The sequence below is a fragment of the Lacerta agilis genome, chromosome 16 (assembly GCF_009819535.1).
Source record: "Lacerta agilis isolate rLacAgi1 chromosome 16, rLacAgi1.pri, whole genome shotgun sequence".
Taxonomy (NCBI): domain Eukaryota; kingdom Metazoa; phylum Chordata; class Lepidosauria; order Squamata; family Lacertidae; genus Lacerta; species Lacerta agilis.
The window spans coordinates 24,831,146-24,852,759 of NC_046327.1; the positions used below are offsets into that span (position 1 = coordinate 24,831,146).

The 21,614-nt window shown below is 44.8% G+C and overlaps 1 protein-coding gene and 1 non-coding gene across 5 annotated transcripts in view; both read right to left on the bottom strand.

The window, feature by feature from the left end:
• Positions 1-1,718: 1,718 nt before the first annotated feature.
• Positions 1,719-21,614, bottom strand: part of CHD4 (chromodomain helicase DNA binding protein 4) — a 28,310-nt gene continuing 8,414 nt past the window's right edge. For 2 of the 4 annotated variants that reach the window (XM_033173179.1, XM_033173176.1), the window contains exons 10-40: positions 21,373-21,612; positions 20,360-20,563; positions 20,062-20,267; positions 19,530-19,661; positions 19,262-19,358; positions 17,378-17,569; positions 17,082-17,282; positions 16,752-16,889; positions 16,039-16,160; positions 15,759-15,932; positions 15,338-15,479; positions 14,661-14,792; positions 14,429-14,546; positions 13,901-14,025; positions 12,935-13,199; positions 12,650-12,822; positions 12,246-12,429; positions 11,640-11,726; positions 11,161-11,249; positions 10,838-10,971; positions 10,410-10,554; positions 10,055-10,220; positions 9,639-9,763; positions 9,113-9,239; positions 8,851-8,928; positions 8,614-8,751; positions 8,409-8,517; positions 7,036-7,168; positions 5,907-6,102; positions 2,392-2,567; positions 1,719-2,234 (exon numbers count right to left, since the gene is read on the bottom strand). In XM_033173179.1, the coding sequence (XP_033029070.1) occupies positions 2,217-2,234; positions 2,392-2,567; positions 5,907-6,102; positions 7,036-7,168; positions 8,409-8,517; positions 8,614-8,751; positions 8,851-8,928; positions 9,113-9,239; positions 9,639-9,763; positions 10,055-10,220; positions 10,410-10,554; positions 10,838-10,971; positions 11,161-11,249; positions 11,640-11,726; positions 12,246-12,429; positions 12,650-12,822; positions 12,935-13,199; positions 13,901-14,025; positions 14,429-14,546; positions 14,661-14,792; positions 15,338-15,479; positions 15,759-15,932; positions 16,039-16,160; positions 16,752-16,889; positions 17,082-17,282; positions 17,378-17,569; positions 19,262-19,358; positions 19,530-19,661; positions 20,062-20,267; positions 20,360-20,563; positions 21,373-21,612 (4,566 nt within the window). In that variant the 3' untranslated portion in view covers positions 1,719-2,216. The remainder of the gene's footprint in view (positions 2,235-2,391; positions 2,568-5,906; positions 6,103-7,035; positions 7,169-8,408; positions 8,518-8,613; positions 8,752-8,850; positions 8,929-9,112; positions 9,240-9,638; positions 9,764-10,054; positions 10,221-10,409; positions 10,555-10,837; positions 10,972-11,160; positions 11,250-11,639; positions 11,727-12,245; positions 12,430-12,649; positions 12,823-12,934; positions 13,200-13,900; positions 14,026-14,428; positions 14,547-14,660; positions 14,793-15,337; positions 15,480-15,758; positions 15,933-16,038; positions 16,161-16,751; positions 16,890-17,081; positions 17,283-17,377; positions 17,570-19,261; positions 19,359-19,529; positions 19,662-20,061; positions 20,268-20,359; positions 20,564-21,372; positions 21,613-21,614) is intronic. The other 2 variants (XM_033173177.1, XM_033173178.1) reach the window with 2 other exon arrangements.
• Positions 9,887-10,019, bottom strand: LOC117061340. Its single transcript, XR_004428074.1, has one exon.

The window sequence follows — 21,614 nt, forward strand, 5'->3', positions numbered from 1 at the left end:
CTTAGGGAGGTTAAAATGATGACCAAGAGAATTGTGTAAGTATGACATCTTGAGCTCCTTGGAGAAAAGGGTGGGATACAAATGAAATCAATAAGGTGTTGGCCCACAAGGCAATGGGAGTATGAGGGTTTGTGCTGAGTTTGGGCCTGGAGTGGACCTGAGGCAGCAGTTTAAGCGCTCAATTTATGCATTGTGTTGGGTTCTGGGGGCTGCGCCTAAAGCCAAAATTGCATATAGTCAAAACACATTGGGTGCAATAGTGGATGCTTCCCCCCCCCTTTTAATTTTTTTATATTTTTTTGCCAAGTGCCTTAAACTGAATGCGCAAAAGTTAAATGTGTGTCAGTTGTGGGCTTACTGTACTTTGACTTCTGTCGCAAACTGAAAGGTGTTAAGTACAAAGGATTTTTAGTGGTAAATCAAACCTTATTACTGCATCAGATGTGCAGTTTTATTCGCTGGCCAAATTTGAGGACTGTCCTAAGTCACTCTCTTCTCCACAGGGCTACATTGGCTTGCAGGCAAATTTGAAAGCTCCGTATTAAAAATTAAAACCACTTGACACGAATTTAAGACCCACCGGGTTGGAAAGCATGGGAACCTTAGCTACTCAGTTTTCTTGCACTTGTGTCCCCCTTGATCTGTAGATCAAGGCCCAGGACATTTTGGCAACAGAGATGAACCACAAAATAGTGCCACCCTCCATGCCAGGGAAGTGAATGAAGAGCTACGTGGAACAAGGGGGAAATAAAAGATCTACATCAGGATCTGCTGCCCCTGTGGAACCTGCCACCTGAGGTGGTCACCTTACCTTGTCTCATGGGTGAATTGTTCCTGCTCGAGAGTATCCAGTGTTTTCAGATTTTGGTGCAAAATGTGTATCCTTAATGAAGGATCTAGTTAGGTTTGCCAACTTCATCATTTACTAGGGTGCCATATTGGTCTCTGCTGATACTGGAATGCTTTCTAGTACAAGCAGATGGTCTTGACTTGTGGGAGGGGGCTGTTCTACTGGCCCTTTTTTTGTATGTGTAGAGGCAAACCTCCACCTTCCAGGAGCATCTGTTCGTTTTGGGCTTCTTCCTTATTTTATTTTCTTGAAAGTTGCAGGTTTGCATTTAACTTGCAGCCCATACCAGGCATTATATATGCATGACAACAAAATAGGTCGTAGGCAGTTCAACAACTTGATATATGTTTGGTAACGTAGACTGAATTTGTAGGGGGTGATCCAGTTTGTAATTTACTTGGAACTCAGCCATAACATCAAGTTCAGATTTAATAGATGTCAGTTACAGGCAGCCTCAATGTCATGGTCCACCTAGGAATATCCAGATATTAAAACATATGGCTAAATTTATCTTTTAATTTGTTACTACTATAACATCTTATGTAGGCTATGCTTTAGGTTATGAAGTAGGCCTATCTTAACATTCTGATTTCAACTTCTGATTAGTCTTTCATGCTATGTTGGGATAGGGCAAGACCATGTATCAAAATATATTTTGATGAGACCTTTTGGGAGGGCTTAACACCAGTGAAACTGCAGGGTCATCTGTAAGTACTTGGACCAGTCTGGGATTTGCTTTGCTCACTTTACTCAAGCTATAAAAATTACATGCCCCTGGCTGCTTGTATGAGTAGGCTCTCCTGGCAGAAAGTGAATTGAAATGTAGAGGGGAAACCCCATAGCTCCCAAATACTTTGACAGAGCCAAATAAAATACAAGGAAACCTTTATTTTCAACTTTTATCAAGATTTTTTTGTCTTTTTTTCCAGCTGTTTCAGAGGACAAGTCCAGTCAGTTTTTGTATTAAAAGGATCTTGATGGAGGTAGCTGTGTCTGTCCTGACTTTTGCTTGCACTCGTCTTGGTAAACAAACTCAAAATAAAATTAAAATCAAGGAAGTGTGGGCCAAGGTGATGCGCGTCGCAGCCAGGTCTGTGTAACAGATGTGGCACTGCAGCCTCCAGCAGTCACTATGTACAGAGTCCATCCAATGTCCCCTTATCACACCCAAGTGCAATCCAAGTGCAACTGGCAGCTTATAGAGAATTGCACTTCCTCCTCTCTCCAGCCACAGCCCCCATGCAGGGAGGACATCATCTGATCAGGAGTGCCAGGCAGAGGGGGGGGAAGGGGGTCAGAATTCAAACAAGGGTGTGTGTATGTCACTTCAGCTGAATCACTGGGTTGTCAGCACTGGGCAAGCGTTTCACTGCTGCTGAGCCACCTAGGGCAGAAAAAAAAGAGAGGAACAAGAGCTTCTTAAGTGCTGTGTATTTCCTGCAGAACCCACCCAACCTGGGGCAGTCGCCAAGGGCCCCCTCCCTCCGGTTCGTGGCCAGGGTTAGGGTGGAAAGGGAAAGGCAGCAGGTCCGGATGCTTACCTGCTGGGGCGGCGGCGGTGGAGGAGGTTCACTGCTACGGTTTGCCAAGCGGCTGAGGATGTTGCGCTCCGACATCTGGAGACGCACAGCCACTGGAGGAATGCGGGCAATTGTGGCAGGCAGCCGCGTCACATCGGCCTTCATGTCGCTCAGCAACTCCTCCAGCTGCTTCAGCACTGGAAGAAAAAAGGAAATTCTAGACTTACCTGTGAATTTGGTCTCCGTAAGGGGAGGGGGGCAGCTAGTCTTTGGGGAAAGACTCTCCTCTGGGGCCAGGAAGGCAGGCTCCAATTTTGGATTCAAGGAGGAGGGACAAACCCCCGCTACTCCCCAAACTGAGAATGCACCTAGGCCCAACTGGAAACTAGCTATATAACCAACAGCCGAAATCTGAAACCATTCTCTACATCTACAGTATATGGAGAGAGCACGACACAAGGGGTGGCTCCAGTCATCTCAGAAACAATCCTCTCCTAAAGTGTTACTGCATTTGGGAGTCTGCAAGGTAGAATGGCACCGCAGAATGGACCTAACTGCCCTCTTTTCCTTGAGGAGAACAGAAATTCACAGGGAAGTACAGCATTTCCTCTTCTTAACCTTGGGGTGGGGAGGAGAGGGCAGGTAGCATTAGGTTGCTAAAAAGAAAGGTAGCTGTCTGGAAACTACTCTGTCATAGGGTATGCAGCCATATATAAAAATCTACCATCCAAAGACCATTTCAACTTAGGCAAAAAGTGTCTTAACAGTGTGTGGTAAAGTCAGACATAGAAACCCATGTGGTAATTTTTCATCTCTCTTCTTAAAAGGAGAGCTCTCCCTGAAGGATGGAGAGGAAATAGTACCCCTTACAAAAGGAGCAAAAACACTCTTGCAAACCTGCAAGTTGCTGAAGAGTTGGCTAGGTTGACACTTTCCAGTATGCCAAGGAAGCTGTAGGCACTTTCTTGCCCTATGAAGTATTCTTGGTTGAGACAGATATGACCTCTACTGCTTAATGGACAGTGTTGTCTATGGAGTACTCAAAAGTCCTGCAGGCATCACGTGTATTTCATGACAAACAAAGGTCTGTATCAAAACCCCACCCACAGGAGATAAAGAGATGTATGAAATCGGTCCCCGGGGGCTTGGGCAGACAGCGGAGATGTGATTTGGGACAGTAGTAGAGGAGTGCTACTAGCATGCTTGCAGAAGTCTGCCTACTGGGAGAGACTCAGTCTATGATGATATTCACATTCCCTAGTGGAGAAGCAAAAGATCAATGAGATTTTCACACAGCTGATTAAGAATCAACGTCTTTGTAATGTTTGTAATGTTGAGATGGTAGCTGCCACACCTTGGGGGACAATGCCAGAGAGATGGAGAACAGATAAGTAGGTCATCCTTCCACTTTAAGACCACTGGCATCCTAGTGAAGACCAAAGGGTTTGGCATAAAATTTATTATTGGTTCCTGCAGCTGAAAACGAAAGCACCTGCATGTCTGCTCTTAACAAGGATGCGAAGGTAGGCCAGAATGACACTGAGCAGGGCTACATGGCCTCAGACAAAGAAAGGAGCATATGAAACTTGTCCAGGAACTGCCTGCCATGCTTTAGTACCCAGAATAGTCGGTGTGTTTCACAATTTTTCTTCAGGAGTATTTTTTTAAAAAAAAGTTTCCCCTTTCTGAGACAGAAATGGGTTTTTGGCCTTGATTTCCAGCACTTTGCAATTCCAGTGATGTTTTGAAGGTACTATTGGATATATATGAGATCCTCCCTAAAATCTGTGTCTCAGCATCTTGGTGAATCTTAAAGCATAGCTTCTGGAGATTAATTCCATTATCCATTGGTGATGGTTGTTTAGATGTCCATGAATTCCTTCAGGTGGCTTCAAACCATCAGGCTCTTGCAGGAAAAGGGGTGGGGCACAACAGATAGCCTGAGTTTAGACTTCCTTCCAGAGCAGCAACCCGTTTTGGATTTCTCTGTATCTGCTATTGTTGCAATATGGACTTAATGCCCATTTTAAGACATAAAAAAGTAGCAATGTGGTTTGGAAGATCAATTTGTGCACTACGAAGCTTTACTTTCTACTAAAGACTGCCTCCAGAGGCCTTACAACGTTGAATTTACACCTTATTTTGGTAGCAACAGTTCTTCAAGGCAGCCCCTTTGGAGGCCATGAATCTGTTATCTAGTTATATAAGGGTCCAAAGATGAATCACCAAGAGACACTCCCATTCAAGGCAGCATTCATCTCTCCAAGCCATCCTTATCTAGCATCACAGACACTCGTGTAAAGGTGGTTCTAGTGATAATGAACTCCGTGCAAGATTATCTTAGCGTCATAGCTGAGGAATCCCACATTTCTGACAGGGGAGATCCAGACTTGTGGTTCTGTTGGTCTATCAACAACTCATCTGCTTCAGAAGAGCACTGCCTTGGAAGCAAGATCACCGCAGGGATGTCCAACTTGGGAAAGAGTCCACTCTTGTGGGATGTCTTCAGTAGCGGACAGAAGTTCTCTCCTTTCTGGCCATGTAAATAGTACCTATCCCCATGGGCAATAATAATTTTTTTTAGAAGCAGATGTGTTCCCAAGATGCACTGCACCTTCTACCTCTTTGGGGATTGGCACTTCTGCCCCTGGAGCAGGTATGAGAAAAATAAGTACTATCACTTCTACCATGGAATGAGGGATTCCTGCTCCTAAACACCCTCTCAAGAGTGCATTTCTTTTTAATGAGAGGCAGAAGAAACACTTTGACCCACTGCATAAAGGTGAAAGTGTGTTGGGGGGGAACGGTCTCCCCTTTAATGGGGAGGAAGTCAGCGCCCCTTGCACACCTTCCCTCAAAAGGATGGTTGCCTCAGGCAATGGAAGCATCTTCCCCAGAGAATGGGCTCTGCAGTAGGCCCTCTTTGGGGGTGTTACCTGGCCTTCCTGTATTTCCACAACTGTTTTTGAGCCCTTTTGCTGAAGGGAGGCTATACTGCATCCTCTCCATGAGGTAATGGATGTGAGAGAGAGAAGCCTGTGCTGCAGCAATGTTCGGCTGCAATCATATGATGGCACCAGCCCAAACACGTTCTCATTGGCCATGCCAAAACATTCCCTTTCAGAATCGGTGCTAAGGTAGGCCTCAGTGGGAACTGACCTATAAACCCTGATCCATCTCCTGCTTCCTGCAGCAAAGTTATGTCATCTCGTTTTTTGTTGCTTTGCGATTGCAAGACAAACAGGTTCTGCTGGAGCCTCCCCAAACCCAAAATCATTTGGGGATGTAAGGGAATTAAAGCCCCTCTTCCTTGTTTTAAAATTGGAGTTTGCCTTCTGAACCTGGAGGAGGGTCCCCCCCCCCAACACTAGCTGCCCTCCTCCCCTAGAAGAGAAAGAGAAGTTGCACATTTAGAAAGACACAAGCAATGGGGTGTGTGGAGGGAGGCGGGGTGAGGTGGGTCGGGGGGGGAAGGGGCCAGTGGCACACAACAGAAGTCTGCCCTCACTCCATGTGATCTCCTGCCGACTCCTCACCTTTGTGAAGCACCGCGTTGGCTGGTTTGTTTCCAGCCATAGACTCCTTGGATAGATGCTGGTGGCTCTCAGCTAGGCACTCCACCTCAGCAAAACGGGTGTTCAGGGCCATAGAGGGATGGGATGGATCTTCTGACATGTTCAGGTAGGCAGCTCTCCTTAGCTGTTCTTCGATCACAAGTGCCTGCTCCAGCAGCTTCAAAAGAATTAAAAAAAACACAGGCTCCTGAGTCCAACTCTTCAAACTGCTGCGAGGCTCCCTCCCAGAACAAGGGAGGCCTTTTCTCACTGGAGCCACGCAGCTTCCTCAGCAGGGTCTATGCCACTTGCTGACTCTTGTCCCGACATGCTTATGCACAGTACTAGAAAGATCAATAGTGCTGCCGCAAGGAGAAATCTATCCATATGCTAAACTCCCTCAGAAACGGCATACCACCACAAGGTTTATTGCAAGCCTATGAGGAATGGTTGCATAGCTTATGCAATCTTGTACCGCCACGCAATTTATTCTTTAAACCGAAACAAAACCATGGGTTCAGTAGCTAATACTGCATGCAAAGAACCAATGCCTAAGTGCCTATGCCAGCTATAGTACAGGCTTGTACTGGTACAATTAGGTCAAGAAGGTAAGAGCAGATTCACCCCTTTGACATCTGCAATATAACCTGAAACAGAATACACAAGTTTGGAGAGACTTGTAGCCAAAGGCTACCTGCAGTCTAAGAATTACCACTGCGCTACTGGGATCTATGGTCCAGTGTGTTGCTCCAGTTGTACCAGGTGTATATAGGATGAAGCCACTCAGCCTCTCAACAGGTGTTTTGTTTGTTTGTTTAAGAAAGGTGCTATGGCAAACATGCCTGCATATTTTAAAAAGCTTACTTATCTTGTTTAAAATATATACAGTTTATGGGAGAGACAGTCTCCATAAGAACAGCTCAGGAGGATCTCCATTCAGTTTTGCTTCTGTTTAAATGCCATGCCTTTCACAGTGTTTAATTCAAATCCACATGTATCTACAGAGTACTCTTTTCTTAATTAGAAAGCCTGGAGGAAAATAAGCTACTTTGCTCACTGGAGAAAACTCAAGCCACCACTGAGATATAGCATTCAATTCATAGCTTCTCACCTTAAACCTCCTGGCCAAAAATTTGTTCTTTATCTCCAGGAAGTTGCCCCTGTTCATTTCACCCTTGAAAGGTTCATTGAGGATGGCGTAACGAGGATCGTTCTGGATATCTTGCCAGCGAGCGTAACCGTGACTGAAGTTGGCCAAGCTCAGAAGAAATAATTTTGGAAATGCACTGTTCCAGCAATTGGCATTGCTTTTAACACTCATCGAGTGTCTTAGTGGCGATATTATTATTATTTATTACATTTCTGAAGACCGTAACACAAAAATACATAGCATACAAACAACACCACCCCAGTAGTTTATAAGGCCACAGATTGTTTAATTAGCCAAAGGCCTGGGAGAAGAGGAAGGTTTTTGCCTGATGCCTAAAGATATGTAAGGTGCCAAGTGAGCTTCCCTGGAGAGATTATTCCACAAACAGGTGAATCCACCACAGAAAAGGCCCGTTCTCGTATTGCTGCCCTCCAGACCTCTCATGGAGGGGGCACACGAAGAAGAGCCTCAGATAATGATCACAGGGGCTGGGTCATTTCATTTGGGGGGAGGCGGTTCTTGAGGCATTAAGATTCAGTGTTGAGATAGTGTTCTTTTTTAAATAGGAAGAAGTCCCATAGATTTTTCAAAAGATGCAAGTCATGTACCAGGCTCCCATAGCCCCAGATTTACAAAGCAGGTGCTAATGCAATCACCCTCCTAGCTGCTCACTTCCTTACATCAGCTTTCTTCATCCTACTGCTCCTCTTGCCAAACCACTGCTGCAAAATTTGCTGGAGCATAGCCTGCCTGCACCAGAGAGCAGTTCTCTGTTTGGATGAAGCTACTATACAATGGCAAAGTGGAGCTTGCCAGACAGAGCAGGCAGATTGCCTTAATAGCTGATGAGAATGACACAGGAACAGCAGCAATTGCAGCAGGGCTAAGCAGGAAACCTGAAAATCCTTCAGAAGCCAAGCGGCAAACAGTACAGTATCCCAATGCAAGCAACTGAGTGCACATACATACATACATTGGTATGTATTACTGCAATGTGCAGAATGCATTTATTCTAGGAGAGCTGGGTTCAGATATGTGAAAACCTGGGTTCAAATCCTATTCAGTCAAACAACCACAACATGCAATGTGGGGAAGTTGCTCGCATCTTAACCTACTGAGTAAAAATGTTGCAAGGCTAAAGTGAGGTAACTCAACGTACTGTGCTGCTTATCTTCTTGGAAGAAGGATGGAATATGAATAGTAAGTGGCAGATGCAGTGGACGAACGCAGGCAAAGCTGCAATGGCAGCTTAGGACCCACTGAAGCCCTTTGCACGGGGCCACACTCAAAAGTCTAGGGCTGGGCTAATCCTGAAGATGCTGGAGAAAGGATACTTTATGATTCCTGCCAGGAGCCAGTAGTCATGGCGCCGGTGCCAGATCTCATATGTCTTCTTGGTAACAGTAGCTGCTCGTTCTTCATTTTGCCACAGGGAGTGCAACTCTGCAAGAGGAAACAACGTCAGAAAATTATTTTCTCATAACCGAGTGAGACCTCGCTTCCCCCCAGTTAGCAGCTGCACCCTCATCCAGCCAGTACCAGTGAAGCCTCCATCTGCAATGTTGAACATGAACCGCTGCTTCATGGCTTTCTTGTGCCGGTCTTCAGAAGGCTCTTTAAGTGTCTCCCCGTTCTGCAGCATCACGACATCCTTCTTGTCGTCTTCTTTCTTTTCCTCTGCTTAGAGGGGGAAAAGAACTTGTTAGTTAGTCCCTGGATGTCCACAGCAACAGTATGCACAGCCAAGGCCATACCAGCCATGCCTATAATGCTCACCCTTCTCCTCAAGGTTAATTGTTGGAGGCTCAGGATTTGACTCTGCAGGCGTCTTCTCTTCCACCTTCTCTATGTCAGCTGCAGGAGAGGAAGGTTTTAAGAATTGAATAAATCCATCCTGATTTAAGCAGTGGCTAATTCAGTCCCAACCAGGTTAATCTTGGTAGCCCTGTGAACTCTCCTTGACATTGGCACCAGAGAGCCCCCCGTGCTCTGGAATGCCATATGTCTTGCACATGCATCTATGAATTAACAACCATACCTTTGCTTTCTGTTTCCATTGGCTCCTCTTTCACTTCTACTTCTTCTGGTTTCTTCTCTTCTGTTTCCACAGCATCCACAGGGGATTTAGCCTCCTGTGAGGGGGTCTCTGTTGCAGGAGGAGCCTGCTAAGTGGGCAAGAAAAAGAAAGAAGGGGGGGTGAGAATCTTACTCAGTGGAGTGTAAGAAAATATACCAACCTCTGTGGTCAGGTTTCATAGCATATTCAGGCACAATAACAAATGACTCTCTCCCAGCCATGGACACTGTTCACTGCTTTATGGAGTTTTGCATTTTAAAAACAAAGCATTTATTTTTCAAAATAGATGTCTTTCTTCAGAATCCTGAAGTAGGTGCGGAGGAGTAACTGATTAAAAGCCACATTTCCCTCCCCCTCTCTCAAAAACAATATGACTAGGGGATAACAGCACTTGAAAGCTGAAGAACCTGTCATCAGCAGAGTATTCCAAAGATCAGAAGAAATACATTTATTTAGCAGCAACATGAAGAAAACCCTTGAAACTCACCTCAACCGGGGCTTCATTCTCAGCAGTGGAAGCAGCAACAACAATGGGACTAGTCTCCTTCTCAGGTTCTGTGGGTTCCCCTTGATCCTTGGTAGTGGCCCCCTCTTCTGTTTTCACTACCTCCTCTATAAATCAGTAGGGGAGAAAGCAGAAGAAGTTTTCAGCACGCACCACTTGGGACTCAGAAAGCCTCTCTCTATACTCTGATTCTCTGGAATGGCCCTCCTCCCATGCAGACAATCCACAGTGATGTCCTCTTGTGCCTTTGAGGGCTAGCCTTAGCTCCAGGAAGCCCTCCTAAATTAAGAGTTGGTTTGATCTACGTCCGCCCCAAGTCCTCTGTCGCAGCTGGAAAGAGGAGCAGCATTGAAGGCTGGACGGGACTCTTAACAAAAACACAAATGCAGGGCTCTCACCAGGTGGAGGAACAGGGGCAGGGGTGTTAGGTTGTGTGTCTCCTGGCGTAGAGGGAGTTGGGGTCTTGGGGGAAGGTGAGCTGGGCTGCAAAAGCTTCTTGTTCTCCTCTATCTCTGCTAGCTCCGGCATACTCCAGCGTCCATTCACATGCTCAAACTCTTGCACCTAATGGGGCGGGAACATGGAAAACACATTTTAGTCATTCAAAGTCAGAACCAATGAAATGCACCAGTGTCCTTCTGAAGTCCGAAAATAGAAACTGGGAGGCAAAAGTGGTCACCGATTAGTCCATCCAATGCATTAAGAGGCTAAGGGCCATCTAGAGGTCTCTAAAAAGTTTGTTTTAATACCCACCTTCTTGCGTATGAGAGACATGACCCCTATTCGTGTGAGGACGTGCTGTCGGGACAGGCCCTCGCGTGGGACACCATCAGCAAACGTTTCTGCACCATCCGCTCCTGGCTCACACAAGTGGCGCATGAAGAGAGAGACGTAGGCCCTGAAGGAGGAGAGGGAGCTTTAAAAAGACTGGTAGTATCATGACTGCATAAACCCTTGATGCAAGTAATTCCCCAGCAAGACTCACAATTAAAGCGTGTGCAAGGTCTCGACCAGCAATCTCCCTTATTCCACTCAAACACAAACAAGCGTGGTTTCCAGAGACTGCTTGTCAAATTCCATCACTCCCCAGCCCAGACATGGCCAAGCAAAGTTTGTTCCCCTAATTCCACTCTCTCTTGGGCATTACAAGTTATGCCTCCTCCAACCAGCACGCCACTCACTTAAACTCCTTTTCTGATTTCCCACGGAGGTCCCGCACCAGCCACTGAGTAGTAAAGGCATCCTGAGGTGGCATCCCATAGCGCATGATGGCATTGAGGAAGGCCTTCCGCTGGCGAGCATTGAAGCCCAGAACCTGAACAGGAGGGGGGGGAGGAGAGAGAGAGAGAGAGAGAGAAAGCTTAAATGCAGCAGCAGCCCCCACAATCATAGAGGCTAAAGTGTTCCACAAAGGATCTGATTTTGTTAATTTGGAAGATTTATATGCCAAACCCTCAGTATAAAACTCTCAGAATTTTGGGAGTATAAAACTCTTAAGAATTACCTCAATGTTGCCTCCTACACGAGCAAGGAGTGGGGGTAGGGGCTTGTCTTTGTCATTCCTTAGGCCTTTCCGACTAGGCCGGCGAGCAGCTGGCAAGACAGAAAAAGGGAGAAGTACCAGTTTAAGACAGTATATTAAATCAGATGGAGTTTGGTATGCAAGGAAAAGCATAGCAATCATATAAGAGCTTCCAATCTGTTTCGCTTATTCAATTTATACCTGGCCTTTCCTCCAAGGAGCTCAAGGCAGGATGTTTCTCACCCCACCCTAACAATATTAAATCCCAGCAGCCCTCTAAAGTTAGGGAGGCCAAGAGGTCACAATTCGTCAAAGGTCACGCACAGAGCTTCATGGTCGAGTGGGTGGTCTCTCTAGTTCTGCCCTGATTCTCTACCCCACTACACCACTCTAGCTCAGAGCATCTCCTTATTGCGCTTTCCCAGAATCAAAGAGTCAAAATGCACAACACCTCAACATACCTTCCGACCTCTCATCAAAATCTTCATCTCCTTCCTCAGAGGCTACAGAGTAATCAGACTGATTATCTGACTGGTCATCCTGCCAATCTGGAAAGATAACAGAATGCCGAAAGTAAGTACGTTTCCGAGCACAATTCAAAGTGTTGGTGCTGACCTTTAAAGCCCTAAACGGCCTCGGTCCTGTATACCTGAAGGAGTGTCTCCACCCCCATCATTCAGCCCGGACACTGAGATCCAGCGCCGAGGGCCTTCTGTCGGTTCCCTCACTGCGAGAAGCAAAACTACAGGGAACCAGGCAGAGGGCCTTCTTGGTAGTGGCGCCCGCCCTGTGGAACGCCCTCCCACCAGAAGTCAAGGGAATAAACAACTACCTGACATTCAGAAAATACCTGAAGGCAGCCCTGTTTAGGGAAGTTTTTAAACTGTGATATTTTAAATGTATTTTAATGTTTGGTGGAAGCCACCCAGAGTGGCTGGGGAGACCCAGCCAGATGGGCGGGGTACAAATAATAAATTATTATTATTATTATTATTATTAGTTGCCTGGGAAAAACCCATTTTTTTAAATAAGTAAAACCACTTCCTCCTATCTCACGCACGCACAACTACCTCGGTCTTCCTGCGAGCCATCATTGTAGTTGACCTGCTTGCGGATGCGTTTGCCCTTCCCCAGATTCCTGGCCAGGTCTTCCTGCTGCTGCTCATAATGGTGACGAAGCAGCTTTTCCCAATAGTCTGGATCCACAGACTCCTCTTGTTTGATAATCTCTCGTTCAACCTCCTCTTCCTCCTAACATAGGAAAATTAGAAAAAATGAAGAGGCAATCCTGAGCATACTTACTCAGAAATCCCAATGCCTTCAAGTAAAGCTTTCACCCTAGTAAGGAGGTTTAGGATTGAAGCTTCAAACCCATGCTTGCTCCAGAATTCCATCCTCTAGCCACCAGCAGTGAATGCCTTTGCACCAAGAAACAAATGAATCAGAAAGCAGGCCGTCAGTTCTCACTTACCCCCATTTCCTCTTCACGCACCACATACTGGGCCACTTTGAAGGAGCTCAGGTACTCATTCATGCCCTGAAGCTCAGCATCCTCCGTCTCATCCTGGTTCCGGTCCAGTAGGCGTTCAATTGCCTTATCGTCATAATGGATGACACTGCCATCTTCGTTTTCCTTGATATCACCTGGAGGAGGAGGAGGAGGAGGACAGTCTTGCTGTAATTAAGGAGCTGTTGGGTAGCTGAAAAGGGACAGAGCAAAAGCTCCAACTAAAGGAAAGTTAATCACTTCACTCACATTGTGTCACATTACGTAGATTCTTGCCACTTTCAGTGGCTTCATCTTTGAAAAGCTCTTCAGTACCAAACTTGAGGATGTCATCCAGTTCCTGTTTAGACATAGAACCAGTCTTGGAGCCTAACCCTGGCCTCACAACCAAATGGGTCAGCATCATTTTCTTCTTGGCCACTTGTGTGATCCGTTCTTCCACAGATGCTCGTGTGACAAAGCGATAAATCATCACCTTCCTGTTTTGTCCAATTCTGTGAGCACGGCTGAAGGCCTAACAGAGAGAAAAGGGTACTCTTTCAGTCTTCATCCATTAAACTCCCTTTTGCTGTCTTTGGGTCCTTCAGTTTCCTTGCCTTCCTAAAGTCAACCTATCCCTTTTCTTTAGCTATATCCAAAAAAGTTCCCCTTGCACCTTCCCTTATACTTGCATTCTTTTCATCCCTTATTTGAACCTGAATAGTTCAGTTGGTTAGAGCGTGGTGCTGAAAACGCTGAGATTGCAGGTTCAATCCCGATATGGGACAGCTGCATATTCCTACATTGCAGAGTTTGACTAGATGATCCTCAGGGTCCCTTTCCAACTCTACAATTCTATGAAACTCTATGAAATCCCAAGTCCTATCATGCTCCTTGGCAATAATCATGCCTGTTGCTCCCAATGGTTGTCTTTTATACACCCATGGAACGTACCAGAATACATCCCTTGATTTACCTTCAACTTGGGTGTTCTGGAAGGGGAATGCCATGTTTACAATTCAGAGCAGGTGGCCTTGCTGCTGACAAACTGCAGTAACTCTGAAGTATGGTTAGTTGAAACAAACCAGTTTATGAACTAGCTGTTTTCGCTAGCCATAGCTAAGATTAACCACAGTAAGCTATAGTCACTCTAAAATGCAAGTGGCTGCTTCCAGATTCCTCCTCACTGTTGCAATGGAGAAGGGGGGAGATTTTTATTTTGCTGCTCAAACTCACCTGAATATCATTGTGTGGATTCCAGTCAGAGTCATAAATTATCACAGTGTCAGCAGTGGCGAGGTTGATGCCAAGCCCCCCAGCTCTGGTAGAAAGCAGAAAACAGAACTGTGGAGCACCAGGAGCTAGAGATAAATGAGACGAGATACTGTCAGATATCACATACTGGGATCATCCAGACCTTCATTTTCACCATTCTCCAAATAGAGCAGGGATACTATAAAGCGTAATCACAAAAAATCCTGTGTCACCTTAAAGGCTAATCGATTTGTTATGGTGTAAGCTTTCATGGACTACAGTCCGCTTTATCAGGTGGTGGTGGACGGTAGTCCATGAAAGCTTACATGCTAACAAATGTGTGAGCCTGTTACAGCAAAGAGGTCTTGTGACAGCTCAAAGAGTAACACAGCTGCCCTGCTAGTAGTTTTAAAGGGTGAACTGACATTTTTAGCAAAGTAAGAGAGGGGAACCCTGGTTCCCGCCAAGGGTAACTGTGCCTGCCTTTATGTACTTTGTCTCATAACATACCGTTGAAGCGATCAATGGCTTCCTGACGCATATTTCCTGTGATCCCACCATCAATTCTCTCATACTTGTATCCTTCGTGTTCCAAGAAGTCTTCCAACAGATCCAACATTTTAGTCATCTTTAGGAGGAAAAAGGACAAATAAATGAGTTGGATTAAAATGCACAAAATGCATTCAGCTAACCCATCACCATCTGGAAAAATTTCCCCAATACACAATAAGCTCATGGTTACCTGAGAGAAGATCAGCACCCTGTGACCTCCCTCCTTGAGGTTCTTCAACATCTTCTGGAGCAGAAGCAGCTTCCCAGAGGCCCGGATTAGGGCACTACCATCATACATCCCGTTGGGCATCTTTGGTGCTTCCTGGATGCAAAATTGAAAAGGAGGGTGAAGAAGGGAGGGAAAGTATTCTTCAAATTGTTGATCCTGGTCATTAATGATTAACAAGTGTCAAACAGCTTAGCTTACCCTTTAGGGACTCCAGCAGTCTTATGTATTCCTTCCACTTCATTTTTCTTACCTATGCCTCTCCAGCAATTCTCCCTATTTTTTGCAGCTGCCCTATTATTCCCATACAAAAGGCACCATAGCAAGAAACAGATGGCCTATTACTTAATAAATTTCCTGCTCTGTGCAAATTCTGTCTTTTGAGATGATCATCAAGTTATAAACTTCCCTCCAATTACTACATTCAAAGGCTAATGATGTGGCAACTGCTGCACACAACCATGCCCTCAAATGATAGTTGTGCTTCATAAAACCAATCCATATGACAATATTTAAGATCAGGATGAAGGTTTAAGCAGGAAAGGGGAGATAAAACAATAGGCCCATTCCCCAATGCTTAGACAATTAAGAGCAAAGTGTATTGAGCACTTTAAAGGGAAATTCTGGGAGACAGAACCTACCATGGCAGCTACAGGAAAGAGATAGGGATGATTGCAGCATTTCTTCAGATCCATAACCACATTGAGTAGAGAAACTTGGTTGCCACCACCCCGGGCATTCAGTGCTTCAAAGTTCCTTGTCAGGATATATTTGTAGTACTTTCTGTAAAAATATGAATATTCACATTGCTGATTACTTATTTCTTAGGTCTGCTGCAAACACTTCGCTTCTACCTCAGAACTATCTGTTGAAGCGCAGCTCCCCTCCCATTCTCCCATCTTGTACTCAGAAAAGCAGCCAGTACAAGTCTACTTTATGCAGCTGATCAGCATGAGAGACAAACCAAGAACAGGAAAGTCCAGCACCCTGAAGCATAGGCTAAACCTTGTTAATGTCAAGATACTCAGCTAAAGGAGTAAAGGACTATCCTCCCACACTCACTTCTGCATAGGACTTAATTCCACTCTGACAATAAGCTCTGTCTTAGAAGGCATGTTCTTGAAGACATCGGCCTTGAGGCGCCTCAGCATGTGTGGGCCCAGCATATCGTGAAGTTTTTTGATCTGATCCTCCTTGGCAATGTCTGCAAACTCTTCCAGGAAGCCTTCTAGGTTGCTATGAGGGAAACCAGACAGTCAGGAGAAATAAAAAACAAAACAAGAAACGTGGGAACAGCAACCCAACAGGTAAGCTGTGCTTGAGTGCACACTGCAGGACTTACTGAAATCTTTCTGGCGTCAAGAAATTAAGCAGGTGGAAAAGCTCCTCCAAATTGTTCTGCAGGGGTGTCCCTGTGAGTAGCAGCTTGTGCTGAAGAGAGTAGCCATTCAGCACCCGGAAAAACTGAAGTGTGAAGGGCACAGCAAGAAAAGGAAAGATAGAAAGTCAACCAAATTCACAACAACATATTTCCAAATACACAGATCTGCACAGAAGGCGACTAGACACTGATTGTGTAATCTCTAAGCAAGTTTTCAACTTTTGTAAAACTACAATAACCTATCAACCATTAAAGGACTATGCAGAGGCCAATCTGAGGAGCATCAGACTGTTCCAATACAACACAGAAAATAACAAATATGAGACTAACATGAAGTTTAAAAAAACAACAAGCACGTTCAAATAAGGCACTGTTCATCCCTCTTTTAAAACAAGAACAATCCTTAATCATAGTGCACAAAATTAGGAGGAGCTGCACAGCAAACACAAAAGCCGTTCTTGAGGGTTAATAGCTTTCTCATACATGGGTGTGCACACACATATATACACACAGTGTAAAAATGCTGCTTGTGACAAGTCTTCTGAAAAGCTTGTTAACATTGAGTTTAGAAAGAGAGCAGTGTCTAATCTTGGCAATGGCAAGCCCCTCTAAGAGTCCTAAAACATGGGACAAGGAATAAAGAGTTTACAGATCCAAGATAAATTTCTCCCTACCTTTGACTGGTTATTCTTCAGTCTGTGTGCTTCATCCACTACAAGGCAGGCCCAGTCAATGGAGCCTAGAATGGCCATATCAATAGTGATCAACTCATAAGAAGTGAGCAATACATGGAATTTCACAGATGCCTCTTTCTGCAAGGATCAGAAGTCACACATTAGGGAAACGAATAGCAGGAAAGGTATAGCCACAGGCCAGAACCACACTCACAAAAACCCAGCTATCCATCATTTGAGATTACTTGGCATTCAATGCTTCACTCAGGAACTTGCAACATTACAAAGTTCTCAAGAGAGGCACTAACTCCAATTAGTTTGCTGTAATACCTTCATCTTGAAGGCCTTCTTTCCCCCACGAATAGCATTATCTTCAAAGGAAAATTCATTTTCACGGATAATGGCCCGGCTGTCTTTGTCCCCCACGTAAGTCACCACATACATGTCTGGGGCCCACATCTCAAATTCTCTCTCCCAGTTGATGATGGTGGACAATGGAGCGCTCACCAAGAAAGGTCCTTTAGAGTGTCCCTATAATCAGATAAATCTGATGTTAAGACAGCAGGAAACAGACTTCCGGAATAAAGATATATATGTGCGCATGTCAAGGTCTTCTGGAACCTCACCTCTTTGTAAAGAGAATACAGAAACACAGCTGTCTGGACAGTCTTTCCCAGACCCATTTCATCTGCCAGAATGGTGTCTGTGCCCTGAGCCCAAGAGAAACGCAGCCAGTTCAGACCCTCAAGCTGATAAGGATGCAGGGTTCCTCCAGTCACATCCAAGTAATCAGGCTGTCTATCATACTTCACTGTTGGCTGCAGAGATGGAGAAAAGCAATTGAAAATTTTCAGTTTCTGCTACTGCTGCTATTAAAGAAAGCTGAGTCTTGCCCAATTGGATAACATGTATTATCTCAGTTCAGGGCTCAACACTAAGTTTTAAACTGACTGCATGGCACATGTTTAATTTTTTTAAAAAACAACACCTTATCCAAGCAGGGTTCTACGTGCTCAATGTATGTATAAACATTAAAACAGGCCATTAGCACACCAGCTTTCTGCAGCTTTTAAGCTATGTACCTCATACAGGTGAAACTTGAAAAATTAGAATATTGTGGAAAAGTCCATTTATGTAAGCAATTGTTTTCATTAGCTACTGGAGTTTAATATATGAGATAGACTCATGACATGCAAAGTGAGATATGTCAAGCCTTTATTTTTTATAATTGTGATGATTATGGCGTACAGCTGATGAAAACCCCAAAGTTGAAATTGTTAATTTGGGGTTCTCATCAGCTGTACACCATAATCATCACAATTATGACAAATAAAGGCTTGACATATCTCGCTTTGCATGTCATGAGTCTCTCATAAATTAGTTTCACCTTTTAAGTTGAATTACTGAAAGAAATGAAACTTTCCACAATATTTAATTTTTCAAGTTTCACCTATACATGCATACCGTTTCATGCGGAGGTACAAAGCATATTAAGACCACATCAAAGGTAACCTATATTTTACTCAAACCTCTACTAGTGAAAATTGTTTGGGAAGAACAGGATATAGGCAAAGCAAGCAAGAACTAAGGGAGGAACACAGTGCAAAAAGGAAGCTTGTCGCTTCCTTTGAAAAGTCAAGAATAATTTCCTCAGGCAGGAATGGTTTGAGTTCTGTACAGCATAGGCCTGTCATACGTCATGGTTTCCCCAGACATATCCAGGATCCCACTCCTGAAAATGGGTGCCCAGGAGGAATTTTCAGAACTTGGCAAAATTTCTTTCTCAGCATGGGGCTGGCTAACGCCAGCTGCCTCCCTCCCCAGTGCCCTCCAACATTGCACCTTCTCTCCCTCCCTTCCATCCAGTCTCTCTCTCTGTGAACCTGATGGAGATGTGCAATGGTGGTATGTGAGTGTTCAGGTTTTTGCTCTTTGGAGTATGGAGACCCTAGTATAGCACCTAGTGGACTTCTGATACTACACAAAAATTTTAGTAGCAGCAGAAGATGGTAGCTCAGTAGACAAGATCCTTTGCTCTGGTGAATATTACTTTATCTTTGTACAGCAGTATATTCCTCTTCACAGAAGGTTGGTGAACTAGATTGTGTGTCTGCATTTATCTCACTTCCACCCATGGCAAAAAAGGCAAACTGCTCAACCTCACTGTCTTTGGCCTGAGCTACTCTCCATTTGAATGGCATTGCCCATCAGCTTGGGAGGGGGGCTCAAATATTGTTTTCGGGGAGGGGCAAAGAGACCTCATTCCCTAGCAGTTGGCTCCTATGCTTCTGCAACTTAACACCATCAAAACTGGTCCAGGACCAAGATTCCACAGAACACATAAAAATTACAAAGGATTGCTTTGGTGATCAAAAGCATTATAGATACATAGTTTTTGCTCCAGCTACAGAACATACTGTCTCCGACCTTGAACATACAAACTGCAGGACCACCATGTCCTTTCCCCTTCTTGGGTCTCCCTCCCACACCCCTCAAAGCCATTAACTCACATCCACTGTTGGTGTTTCTGGGGGCCTCTCTAATTTTCGCAACTTCACTTTCTTTATCTTTTTTCCAGGTCTTCCTTCTTCACCCCTCATCAATTCCCTGTGCAAGAAAAGAGGCACACAGGTTGTATAGACTCTGCACATCCAACACAGCAGATGGAAAGAAGAAGAAACTCTTCCAAAGGAAGCACCCCAGGGCTGAGTAGAGTATCCTTCTCCTTTCAGAGAGAAAGCTCTGACCCATTTATCAAAGAATGAAATCTATGCTCACCTGTGGTTCCAGTATGCCGCTTTGTAGATATCATAATCCTGTACCTCTGCCTCCTCATTCTCCCAAGAAGCCTGGTCATATGGTAGATCCCTCCATTTGATAAGGTAGTGAACATTCCCCTTCTTATCAATGCTAAAGGAAAGAGAGATTAAATGAATATCACAATCTATGTAAAGTAGTAAAGGATGAAAACTGCTTATATTGTTCCTGTTTTCCCCAAAAAATATAGTTAATGAAGGGAACCAGAGGAGGCACAGAAAAGGAGGCTGAATTGTGTGTTTGGATTTCTTGGTTCTTACTGATTTTATCTTGGTTGGTGTTGCTGATATTATATTATTCTTTACATGTTTGTGTGAGTGTGCAAAGACAATATATAAGGTAAGGTGTGTCTTTACATTCATTTGGCTAGAGACAAATGGAATGGAATTTCTCCTTTTTGAGTGTTTCAGGACCTTTTAGGGTCACTTTCAACTCAGGAATGTTCAACCATTCATGTTTCAGAGACCGAGGCAATCTCAACCTCTTTCCTCACCTGTGGTTGAGAATCCGATGGATCATCATCCATTCTGGCTTGATCCCATAACGGTAAAAACGCTCCTCCATCTCTGCAAACTTTGGGTCCTTGTTCTTACGTTTACGGCTCTTTTCTTCTTCTCCCATAAAATCTCCTGCAGGAGGTTCATCCATATCATTTTTACGCTGGTAATTGCGAAACAGTACCTGGCAATGCAGCTCCAGCTGAGGTACAAACAGATGCAGTTACACAACATCCTGACATGGGGTTAGCCAATTTCTTTGCTCTGTTTCTGGTAAAAATGTATTTTGCTTACCTGTAGTTCAGACACCCAAGAACAATGCCAGTAGGACATGCCCTGCCACTTGACAAAGAACTGTCGCTCAGGTCTTCCCTCCAGGGGCTTCGGAGAAGGTGCATTTGGGTCTGCATCAGCCGGTCGTGGCACCGGTGTGGCTGGTGGGGGCTGTCCCCACTTCCAAGTCAAGATCTTCTGCACCTTACCCTTCAGAGATGGACACTGGAGAAGATGGACCATGGGATTAGAAATCAGTCCCCACCACAGCTTTTGAACAGCATTGTATTCAATCTGCTTCATACTTAGAATCATAAGAGTTGTAAGGGTCCACAAGCGTAATCTAGTCCAACCCCCTGCAATGCAGTAATATTTTGCCCAACACGGGGCTTGACCCCATGACCATGACAATAAGAGTCTCCTGTTCTACCAACTGAACTACAAAGGTTCCACTTCTTTTCTGGCTGCAAGATGGGAAATGCAGGTGGATTGCACCACGCTTGGGATTACAACCTAGACATAACAGATGAAGATGCCTGGGCTAAAAGACACGTGAAGCTTCCTATAAAGAACATTTTTGCCAGAGTTCAGGAGGCAATGCTGAAGGTAGTGTTTTGCTGGTACTGAACTCTACAATTCTATGATTCTGTAAGAGAGAGACCCTCATAATTTATAGCGGGAGTATGACAAGCTTACTGGTTTCTAATATTTATGGGTCAACCATTGAACCCAGACCCTGGACCTATCACAAGATGCTAATCTATACCCCCACCCTTTAAACACAAGGACCTAACTGTTGTTTTTTTTAATTACTTGGCAAAAACTGATTCCTATTGCAGCAGATGAGCATAGTGCTAGCTCACTTTTTAACCACAAAACAATTAATCTGCCTGGAGAGGATAAAAAAATGTACTCAAATGCTTTTCAGAGCAGGATTTCAGTGTGAGTCATCTTGATTCAAATGCTATCTCACTCAGGGGACTCCCACAAACTCAGCTTGTATTTCCCATTTGTGGAAGAGCACATGAACTCACAGTACAACGCGGGCAAAGCCATTCTCCGTTCGGAATCTCTGGCAAAGGTGGATTCAAACAGTGGATGTGGTAAGAAGAAGGACAGGCATCGCAGCAGAGCAGCTCTCCTCCATCTTTGCAGACACGGCAGAACTCCATGTGGTGATCATCCTCCTCCTCTGCATCTCCCACAGCATCCTCCATGGTCTCTTCACCCTCAGAATTATCTTCTTTAGCCTCCCATTGGATACCCTCTTTCTCCT